Genomic DNA, 12,059 nt, shown 5'->3' on the forward strand with positions numbered 1-12,059 from the left:
TTCTCAATGCCCCTTTAATGCAAAACTAGAAAAACAACAGGTTGTAGAGACAGCAGTGATGTTTCCATGTAACTGTCAAGCAAAGTGAAAGCTACCTTTTGAAATGTTGCAAACATATATATAGCAAATTAGGTTTGCTTCCATTATCTCCAAATAAACTAGATTGTATAATGTCATCAGAGGGTGACGGTATATGCTATGTTACACATGGCTGTAATAAACAGAGTAAAAGAAGCCGGAAACAAAACCAGTTGTTTGCCAACTGCTCAAAAACTGTATCCATCTATGAAAGACAAATGGAAGGAAGTCTTCGAGAATTGTTTTTCAATCTGAGAGTGGGATTACTGTATTTAATGCAAAAAATTAGTACTGGCCATGTTTCATGCTGTCTGGAGATGAAGACAAGAAAAGAATCAGAAACAGCTGATCAGTTGTGTAAGTTAAATGTTCGCTACATCAGAACGTATTTAGAAAAGGTGTTTCTATCGCTCATAAAGTTAATGAACAGTGGTAAGTTTTTTTAAATGTTGCTGTTTCCATTAACTTTTACTAAAGTGGTACTTCAAAACGTGCAAAAAATGCCTCATGCAATCACAGCTAGTTTACTGCAGTAGTACCTGTGACAATGACCTTCTGGCTGAACTGCCACTTTAAACAACTCTAAATATGTTGTTAGCACACACTGACAGAATGTTGCCAGCAAGGTGCATCTAGTGCCTTTACAGGAGGTACATTAGCTATTTAAAGCTGCAGATGTTTGTGTATTCAATGTGTGTGCTTCACACTGCACACATATTTGCATTTTAAAATTTAATAACTACATGTTTTTTTCAGAGACAGTGTTGTAACTAATCCTGGATAATCCACAGATATTTCTTTGTTGTTTTCCACTGAAAGACTAGTCCCCTTGAAAACTACTGACAGTCTCTTCTTGATGAGGTAACCCTTTAAACTGACTTTGACAAAATCCTTGATGAGACATTAACCTTTTTTGTCACTTGCTTTTTACCCTTAAATCCTCTTGCTTGCCTTAAAGACAGTAGCTCCACACATCATAGGCTGTTGGAACACCAAAGGCTCTTAAATTAAAGCCTTCCACAGCATCCATCCATCCCCACAAGATTCTTAATGTAACCAAGCACCTAAAACAATCCCTCATAGAGGATTTGCAGACCATTACAACCATCCCTGTTCTCCACACTATACAAACTTCTTTTTTCATATAAACCTCATCATGTCCAGGTATTAAAAAAAGAGGTGCAGCAGCTCTGCCAGGGACCCTGTCACTGTCAATTGCCATAAAAAGGATGTCACCCAGCAGCAATGGCTTACTTCAAACACCAGCGTCTCATTAGTAGGTCCAGCGGCATACAGGCTCTCCAGCTTGTTGAAAGAACGCTGATAGTCAAACACAGTCCCACCAAAGTGGAACTTCCCTGGCCAGTCCACGGTCCAGTCCCCGGTCAGGTAGTACTTCCTCTTCAGGGATCGGACCGCCAGGTAGCTGGTGGAAACCTCCATTTCCTGGACGCGAATGCTTCGAGCCCCAGCTGGGACTGTTACTATGGAGTAATACTCTGGAAAACAAATTAGAGGGAAGAAAAGTTACAACTAAATCATGATTACATATTTGTTCATTAATGTTTTGTAATTCTTATGACATGTTTCATCCTGCTACTGTCATGTATTCAAGCTTTTTACTGCTGAGTCAGTCCATAATGAAGAAGGATTAGATTGCTGTCTGTCCATGGTTTTACTCTCTGTCCTTGTTTGTCTGCTTAAGTCTGTCTTTCTCTTGCAGAAATACATGTACAGACACATTGCTAACAAACACAAAGACAATCTTACCGTTAGCCCGATGTTGGAGGGTATACTGGCCCTTGAAGAATTTGCAGGTGGAGTTGTCTCCCCTACAGATTCCACAGGCATCCAGAGAGGCCTTGGAGCTCAGAATCTGATCACATCCCACTGCCTAAACACACACATACAAAAACACTTAGGCCATCAGTATGGACAGAGTCAGAAAAAGTCAACCAGCTAATGGAATTAACATTAACCCTATATATCTTGATATCTGGTGTCACATAATGACTACACCTGGAAAAAAAACTGGCATCTGGAAAACAACAACATAATCATGGTCGTAAGATGCAGCATGGCTCTTAAAGACCCCTTCTGATCAAAATCCAGCTGTTTCCCATGTGATGTCGATGTGATGTTTTTTAATGGTAAGTGGCGTATCCTAAGCAAAATAAGGAGTCAACACCATGGCTGAGTATTTGTGTCAAAAACATGGATTCAGACTTCTAAACATGCAAGATTTGTATATAGAGATAAGTTTTTAGGCATTTAATCGACAACCAGCGAGGGACTTTAAGATTATATGAAACATAGCAAGGAAAGACAAAAATGCAATAATTTGGTAAAATACAGAAATACAGAAAAAATAGACTAGATACTGTAACAAAGTATCTATTTTTTTGCTTCCAAAATGCTCAATGTATTCATTTTACACTGCAGTAAAAGTAAAAGCAATGCAGATCAAAAAATGGTTACAAGAGATCTCATGTGTCTTTGCAGTATCTGATTCTTCACTGATTTACTGATGTGAACTTTGTCACAGACAAGCACAAAACGCTTTTGCTGACAGAGCGAGGAGAAAAAAGGTTCACTGAGGAGTGCAGTGAATCAATACAGCAAGCGTACCTCACACACTCCATCAATGCAGACATCTCCATTGTGGTCAGAGCAGGAGGTGCCGTCTTTGACTTTGCTGGACATGGCGAAGAAGAAGTCAAAGTCTTCTGCAATGCAGTAAAGCTTACAGATGTCTTCATCTGCAGAGAAAATGAGAAATTGTACACAGTAACATCAGCAAGAAAGGTAGCATCAGTAAAATGTGCATGTATTGATTCACCAAAGTTCTTCAGTGATCTGGTCAGTTTGAAGTTGCAAAGCCAACTTCACTGCAACCTGTTAGACATACAGTATGTACAGCTCCTGTTGCAACTGAAGTAGAAAAAACAGGAACCGACTCTGAATACACCCAGGGGTATTCATGTGGGGCTACAGGTTTATTTTGTAGTTCAAATCAGTTATCACAGACAAGTCTCTACAGCCTTCTTTGATTAAAATAATTGACGGTGAAGGTGACTTGGCCCAAGGTCCCAGAAGGCAGTTCAAAATCTGTTCCTCTCTGCATCGCCCCCCATTCATCAACAGCTTAAACAGTCCTGGGATGGCAGCCAAACACACTGCTCTCTTTCACTGCACTCTCTCTCTCTTGCTCTATGTAACAAAGCTGGCCCACAGGCTTCCTTTTTAAATCTATCCCCACTGTGTCAGAGGGTGCAGGTGGCTACATGTCTGCCAAGCACATTACACACAGGGATAGTTTCCTCCAGCTCTTTGACCCTAATCAGTGCAGCAGTAAACACAGGTTGGCATTAGAAACACTTTATACAAGAGATTTGGACTAGCAGACTACAGTGGGGCGCAGAATATAAAAGATCTGCAGAATTACAACAAGTAATAGCTTGCTCAGAGCAATAAGCAATTCTTTGTGTATTTAGGAGTTCTGTTGTCTGAAGAAAAAGCAGTATGTGCCAAGAATACAATAAATCACTGTATGGTTACACATATTCTAAAGATAAAAAAATATTCTTGATTCACACAAAAAAAAGTGTAAATACATCTACAGAGAAAATTATGCATGAATAAACTCCAGGACTGATCAGACTACTACTTGTTTTGTCTTTAATGAGCTAACCACCTTACCATCCACTTTGGTGTAGGGCTTCCACTTGTAGTACCAGCCCCTGAAGGGCTTGCTGTTGTACTCAGCGCATTGTTGGGCCCGGAAGTCCACAGCGTTGGGACGACACGGCCGAGTGTTGCACAGCTGGTTGACACGGCTGAAGCCAGAGCAAAATTTACCATTGTTCTGTGGTCTGGATGGAAGACAACACAAGACAGGGACAAATGAGAGGAGAAGGCACTTTTTCCCCCTATAGTAGTGTTGGAAATGCACTGACAATATCACTGCAGTTACAGCACTAAATCAAATGCACTAATGTATCTGTTCAGTTCACAGAGGAGACATCTGATCAGTGGACAAGGCCCACTACAATAGGAGCCACTTTTACAAGGTTCAAATCATTATGGCGAGATGCCAAGGTTAGAGCATCTCTCAAAAGGGATAAAAAAATTACTTAATGACAGTGGTCTGAGGGTGACAAACCATGAACCAGCAACAGGCACTTATGCTGGAGCAACTATGACTCAAAGTAGATCCAATTTGTAACTTATGGATCACCATTATACTTTCAGAATCTCCAAGCACACAAGTATCTGCACGATGTAAATTTTGCAATCTCCAAAGTCTGTGAGAAGAGTATCTGCCACTACACTACAAAGGCAGCACTGCACATCCAGCAGTAGTGTGCTTCTTCAGTTCTGGTGGTGGTTGATGTTGCCTCAGCTTATAACCTCTGTGAGGTGTGGTCAGTGTTATTCACATTCCGACGACCATTGCCAAGGCCCGTCTGGCTCCTCAACGATGGTCGTTGGGAGCCAGGGAGTGACAAAGGGGGTCGTTGAAATGCGAGTTTCACCGAGCCCTCGTATGCTAATAGTGGTCGTTAGCATGAGCCACTTCACCTGAGTCATTCTGCTGAGTAGTTCTTTTGGGGAGTTTTGAAAGGACCTGATTGTAAATCGGCGAAAGATGATGTCGCAGACCACCCCCCCTGTTTAGAGATGGCATCTCCACTTTGACAGGGATGGCTTCTTTCACACCTCTCTCAAACAACCCCCTTTGTCACTCCCTGGCTCCCAACGACCATCGTTGAGGAGCCAGACAGGCCTTGGCAATGGTCGTAGGAATGTGAATAGCACTGACCACACCTCACAGAGGTTATAAGCTGAGGCAACATCAACCACCACCAGAACTGAAGAAGCCTCTCGGATGAGAGGTGAAACGTCTTCAAGGAACTTTCTTAAAGTCCAGTTGGATTGATTTAAACAACTTTGGATAACCATGACTTGGATGAATGAGAAACTACACAGACATCTAAATAAAAGTACAGTGAACCCTCGCTATAACGCGGTTCACCTTTCACGGCTTCACTGTTTCACGGATTTTTTTAATGCATTTTTTTTATGCTTTTTTTAAACAGTGCATTGTGTTCTGCATCCTGATTGGCTAAGGCACTGACCAACGTGAACAGTCTCCGCGCCTCGTCTCTGTACAGCTTGCCAAATTTACGTTTGCAAATTTTCTCCATGACAAACCCCACAATGTCAACGAAACGTTCTGCACTGGCAAAGGCACCTGAGGACGCGCCCAAAAGGAAGAGAAAGATGCTAAATATCGCAGAAAAAGTTAAACTTCTGGACATGCTGAAGGAAGGTAGAAGCTATGCGGCTGTCGGGCGCCATTACGGAATAAATGAATCTTTGGTTGGTTCCATAAAAAAGGAGGAAAATAACATAAGGAGGACAGCAGCAATAAGTTTTAACAAGGATGCAAAAAGGGTTGTAACTGTCCGCAACAAGACCATTGTAAGGATGGAGTCTGCTTTAGCTTTGTGGATTAACGACTGCAGGAAAAAGAACATTTCGCTGGATACCAACGTTATCCGCACAAAAGCTAAAAAAGTTTATGAAACATTTGCTGACAGCGATGACATTCATGACAGCGAAGAAGTGGAGGATTTCGGGCCATCGACGAGTGCTGATCATGCAGTAACAAGCCGATTTAATGCCAGCAAGGGCTGGTTTCAGAAATTTCAGAAACGCTTTGGACTTAAAAATGTTCTTCTGCATGGAGAGGCCGCCTCTGCGAATACCGCTGGAGCAGAGGCATACGTGAACAAATTTAAAGCGATCACTGAGGAAGGGGGATATAAGCCTGAACAAGTTTTTAATATGGATGAGACAGGTTTATTTTGGAAACGAATGCCCTCTCGCACCTTTATCATGCAGGAAGAAGCCAAAGCCCCGGGATTTAAAGCCCAAAAAGATCATTTGACTCTCGTTATGTGTGGAAATGCTGCAGGTTTTATGATAAAACCAGGACTCATTTCTAGGTCTAAAAATCCAAGAGCCATGAAAAACAAAAATATGGATGCGTTGCCCGTTTACTGGATGCACAACGCAAAGGCTTGGATGACAAAAGCGCTCAATCTGGATTGGTTCAAACAGTGTTTCATCCCGGAGGTCAAGCGTTATTTGAGAGAAAAAGGACTAGACTTTAAAGTGCTTCTGCTCCTTGACAACGCCGGAGGTCACGCTGTTGATTTGTCTTATGATAGTGTGCAAATCGAATTTCTGCCGCCTACCACCACATCGCTGATTCAGCCCTTGGACCAAGGCATCATCCGTGCTTTCAAGGCTCTCTATACGTGCAACACCCTGCAACAGCTTGTTGATGCTGTGGACTCGGATCAAGATTTCTCACTAAAGGACTACTGGCGTGGATACACCATTGCATCATGTCTCCAAAATATTCAGAGGGCTATTCAGGAGATGAAACCTGAAACTTTGAATGCCTGCTGGAAAAAACTGTGGCCAGAGGCAGTGCAAACCCCGAACGGAGGCTCCCTAGACGAGATCCATCACTCCGCGGTAGATACAGCTGTGAATCTAGCTAAACAGCTCAGAGGAGACGGCTTTAATGACATGACTCCTGATGACATTAATGCCCTGATTGATGCGCACACACATCCGCTGACTGATGAAGATCTGGCAGAGATGACAAAGCCACCAAGCGAGGATGAGGGACAAGGGGAAGAAGAGGGAAGATGTGTTGATAAAGATGAGGAGGATGGACTAACACTTGGTCGCTTGGCAACCATGGTAAGAATGGCCTCGGAACTTCAGCGTGCGGCGCAAGAATGGGACCCTTTGATGTGTCGTTCATTACAGTTCTCAAATATAATCAAAGGTGGCATGTCTGTTTATAAAAATCTTCTTGTCCAGAAGAAAAAGAGTGCCAACAATTACCCATAACTATGTTCTTCTCTCGGAAAAAGACACCTGCACCACAGCCTTCAGCAGAAAAAGACGTTGCAGAAGAGCGGAGTGATGAAGTGGCAAAGTTAGAGGAACGGTGAAATACGAGTGAGTCACAATGTGTCCAACCTCGTACTGACTATTAAAAATATTATTTTACAGTATTTCCAAAAACTATCATAGTTATTTGTTGAAAACGTTTATGTTTTATTTTTTTTTAAATGCTTGGGCCTGAAAACAGGTTTTGGTCGTTGGTTTCATTGTATACGTAGTTCAGTATTGTATAATAACTGTAAAAAATAAAGCTGACTACTTCACGGATTTCGCCTATCACGGGTTCTTTTTGGAACGTAACCCCCGTGATAAATGAGGGTTCACTGTACTATTTTGTTCCATGCCAACTGCAGCTTCGTCTGTCAGTGAGTGGTTAGCAGTGAGATCTAAGTGTAAATTAATGTCTAGAACAGCAGGTTTAAGACTTATAAAGGATGCCATATCACATTTAAATGAAGGCACAGAACATGAACTGATAAAGAATCTTTAATATATCACCAAAATAATAAAAGCCATCATCGCTTGCTAGAAAAAGACAAGCAGTCTTGACATTTCGTGAACATTAGGATGCCATATCACACTTCCCAGGCTTTCTAAGCTCATGCCAGGCATTCCAACACAACCACCAACAGAGAAAATTGAGCTTAGCTGTTTACCAAAGTGGTCTGCACACACAGAGAGACACAGAGAGACTGGGGAACCATGCAGGGCAAACATCTCTAATAAAAACAATTCACTAAGTGTTGCAATTTAATGAAATGCGTTGGCAAAGGAACTGAAAAAGTGCCTAATAGAAACAGTAAACACCACAAGGAGAAGGCAACTAGAGACATATTTCTTTTGATTTTTCTGCAACTGTATTGAAAATGTCTGTGACATGGATGTTGCCAACAATGAGAAGCAAACACGCGTGTTGACTGCATTTTGCTTTTCCTCTCACTGTTCATCCCCTCCATTCAGACCTGGTCTTAAACAAAGAGTGAGTTAGCTGCCAAGAGTGATGCATCTCCTTTCAAGGCGTGTATGTGTGTAAATTTACTGTTCCGATCTTGCTTCCCTTGCTGAGAGGCGGGAATCTGGCCCAGGTTTTCATAGTCCTGATCCTATTAAGACTTAGCGGCAGAGAAACGCAGCCCATATGGTAATGTGCTTACGGCAGGTCAGCAGGGGACTACATGTCTACTCCATTAGTCAAGGCCTCCCGATCAGAGGAGCATGGAAGACGGACAGTTTATTTCAGAATGATAGCTGAATCAACCTCTATATACTGTCTAGCCTTGAGTTTCATGACGCTCCTCATTTCTCTTCCCTTTCTTTTTTCATTTGTTCATCATCCAGTATCATCACAACAGTAAATCTGCTTCCAACAACAAAAGAGACACCAGTTACACCAGATTTTTTAGTATTTGTATTCAGTCATTCATGTTCCCTCTCCATGCCACAGTTCCAGTGCTTAAATGTCGTCCCAGTAGCCTGGTAAATCTGCCCAGTGATATAAGCTGAGACAGAACTTCTGTAGGTAAGAGGTCACAATGTCTAGTCACCTGCTCCCTTCTTGCCCCCTCTCAGGATTCCCACTCTGCATTTCACACACATGCAAATAGATCCACATTCTGCTACTCTGCTATAGGGGCTAACCCCTGGTAAACACCTTTACAAGTCTATTGGGAGACTCTACCCAAAAAGGGGTCCATCCGATCGCCCCCTCACTGTGTACCCTATTAAATCGAGTGTGTGACAAAATGTGCTTCCGACAAAACCAGGTCAAGATCGTGAACCTAATCTCCCAGGCTTGTTGGTGAGGATTAGGTTGGCTGTGTTTGATCTGGCAGGTGGTCTATGGGGAATGGAGGAGCAAGGAGGGAGGGGGAGGAAGGGAGGTAAAGGGAGAAGATTCATTTTTCATCTTGGAGCAACTCCTAGAAGGGCAGGCTTTAATCGGCTGATCCCATAGAGGTCTTTTACAAAACTGAGTAAAAGACACATACTCATCTCATGAAATAGATGAATTTGTGCAGAATGAGGTTATTTTAAAGACTGCTCCTGATGAGTGCAGATTTTGTTGCAGGGCAGAGGTGAAAATGTACAAGTTAGCTTCCAAATAGCATAAATTTAACATACCTAGAACCTGGTAAACATATCCTTTATCCAGTGCAGCTAAATATGCAAGGACTAAATATCTTGTTCATGAGAGTTCAGGAGGACACCACAGACTGTCCAGACAGTTTAGTTTGGGGGTGAAGATGACTTTACAGACAAGCAGTGAGATTCAGGCTAATCCTTCTTGTTCTGTTTAGATTAAAAGCAGAGGAGCCTTTGCCAAAATAATCGCAGAGATTACTGGGGACAATCACACTCTGGATGTCATGAGTCAGGGACTAAAACGTGACTAAGGGGTACATGCTGCAGGCAGGATAGAGTAAGTGTGTCTGTGTGGCTGAGTTCTCTGGTTAGAGGTTCAGAATGTTGATGAACTTGAAGAGATGCTGTATTAAGACACGCACCAATCTAATTTTATTATCTTCACTTCACAGTTCTTTAGATTTTGACAACTAGTTGGCCCATTGTATCTATTCTGATAATGATATGATGACTTGGTATTATTGGATTTAATATCTAACCCTCGCCATCTTTCCATCCCCTTCTTGTCCCACTGACCTCATAATTCACCATTTAGCAGCATCAGTCAGTTCTTTCAGCAGCTTTTTCTACAAAGCTCTGTGTAGTGCCACAGAAATGATAAATGAACTTGACAGATAACCTGGCTGAAAAGACTGTCGTCCCTTTCGGTCTACCAGTCATTGTGTATAATGTATATCATATGAGGGCCGGCCTGCCTCTGAAAACGTCTTTGATCCCTCAGAGGGATTAGCAGACAAGTCAGCTGTGACGGACAGAACAGCCACATCAGTGTCTGCCACGCTGTTAAGTAAGCAGCGGTGAAGCCGGTGGAGTAAAGAGGATGATATAGTGGGAGTCCATGAATAGCTGAATTGACTCCTTAATGGAGCTGATATGATGAAACGGGATAATGAAAAAAAAACTGAAAAGGCTACATTTTCTGAGGAAAATGCATGACCGCTCAACTGAAAATTTGCATTTGAACCTTCAGAAATAGAGGCCGAAAGCTATCACTGAAGTGGCTGTTGAAATTGAATTACGAAACAAAATTGAAATGGTGGTTAAAATGGCAATTGACTGTGACTGTGTGGTAGAAATTACTGAAATGTGAAAAGAGCCTTGAGTTTGAATAATGCAGAGGATTTTGCAGCTGAGGTCATATTGCAGTAGGTAGTAAGAGACATGAAAGTACAGCATACAAGAAGTTCTGTTTGAATATCAAACCCATACATTTTATTACTTCTGAGTCAAAATGTGTTTGTGTGATGATGGCCATATGTTTGTCTGTCTGTTCGCAACATTACTCAAAAACAGAATAACGTATTTGGATGAAATTTTTCAACGAAGGTCAGAAATGACACAAGGACCAAGTGATTCGATTTTGGCAGTGATGCGGCTTATAGTCTGGCTCCACGGATTTGTTAAAGATTTGCGTATCATTGTGAGATAGCAGCACGGCGTTACTGTAACTATGACAACAAGTGAACACTACGTCAGCTGCCTGCTGATGATCACATGATTGCGATTGTACTCCAAATCAACTGCTGCGGACTTTTTGGGACTTATACAAAATTATACGACTGAGCAGCCTTGGAGGAGTACTGCGCTCTCTGAGTGCTTTTCTTGTTAGCATTTGTCTTTTGTTTGTGTTTGATTTTACTGAAAAAAGATGTATTTTTAGAAGAAATTGAAAAGAATTTTATTTTTCTTGTCTTTCTTAATGTAGATGTACTGGGTCAAATTTGACCGATAACACCAGATGCAATCGTTGTTTTAAACCCTTTGTTTTAAAGAAACTAATCAAAATGTGTTTTATTGTTTTCAGTGTACATTGTGGAGGATGTAATGAAGCCATTGTTTTGATCAGAACAAAATTAAAGGTGTAACATGTTTCTGAACTTGAAAAGGAGTCTAATTTTATCCAAACACAACCAGAACATTGTCATTCCTGATCTATCTGAAGCAACTTTTGTGGTTTTAAGAGATATCAATATTGTGTGTTTTGTGGCAGTGGTGAAAAACTGGTACGAAGACACAATTTACTATTAGCTGACAGATGTTCATGTAGTTTTGTCAGTCTTTGGAAGCTATTTTGGTGTTTAGCAGTCACCCATCACTTTTTATGATGTCCATTTATAAAGGGAATGTGTATCTTTTTTTACTTTTTATAAATGCTCTGTGGCCACGACTGTATAAGCCAATAAACAAAGTTTCCATATGGAATTGGATATGACATACCACTATGATCTAATGTGTTAATCCCCACACTAATGGTACAAAAACAACACGTTGATTCTTTGTCATAAAGTTTTAGATTTATCCATCAATCGAGGAGGTTCAGCATCCTTGGACATTAGCCATTGAATTTCCCTCAGGATTAAAAAAGTAACTATCTATCTATCTATCTATCTATCTATCTATCTATCTATCTATCTATCTATCTATCTATCTATCTATCTATCTATCTATCTATCTATCTATTAGTCATTATCCTACAGGAAACTTACTGTGGTTCTGTTGTGTGTGTGACTGAGTGTGGTCATGCATGAGTATGATTTGTACATGGCAATGATGTTTTCTTTAATTGTTGTTGTAGTCAGTTCTTCCTATTTTTTCCTCAATATTTAGAAAGTTTACAATTCAACTGACAGTTGGCTCGAAATACAACTAGGAAAAACATTGGAGACGGTGTCTAGGAATTTGCATTGACTTGGTTTTCTGCTAATTGACTGTGACTTCAACAAGCGAAAATAAAAACACCAGTAATTGGTTCTACCATCCTGTGTCACAGCATGGAGGAAATTGCTAGTTTTAACATATGTTCTCAAAGGAGAAGACCTTAGACTCTTAACAGCATCAAAGCACTACAG

General features: G+C 41.2%; 1 protein-coding gene across 3 annotated transcripts in view; it reads right to left on the minus strand.

The window, feature by feature from the left end:
* The window catches only part of adamts18 (ADAM metallopeptidase with thrombospondin type 1 motif, 18), a 102,455-nt gene that overhangs the window by 46,462 nt on the left and 43,934 nt on the right, over nucleotides 1-12,059 (minus strand). For all 3 annotated transcript variants that reach the window (XM_055012342.1, XM_023265998.3, XM_055012353.1), the window contains 4 exons: nucleotides 3,778-3,950; nucleotides 2,707-2,837; nucleotides 1,849-1,972; nucleotides 1,333-1,577 (listed from right to left, as the gene is read on the minus strand). In XM_055012342.1, the coding sequence (XP_054868317.1) occupies nucleotides 1,333-1,577; nucleotides 1,849-1,972; nucleotides 2,707-2,837; nucleotides 3,778-3,950 (673 nt within the window). The remainder of the gene's footprint in view (nucleotides 1-1,332; nucleotides 1,578-1,848; nucleotides 1,973-2,706; nucleotides 2,838-3,777; nucleotides 3,951-12,059) is intronic.

The sequence above is a fragment of the Amphiprion ocellaris genome, chromosome 1 (assembly GCF_022539595.1).
Source record: "Amphiprion ocellaris isolate individual 3 ecotype Okinawa chromosome 1, ASM2253959v1, whole genome shotgun sequence".
Classification (NCBI taxonomy): domain Eukaryota; kingdom Metazoa; phylum Chordata; class Actinopteri; family Pomacentridae; genus Amphiprion; species Amphiprion ocellaris.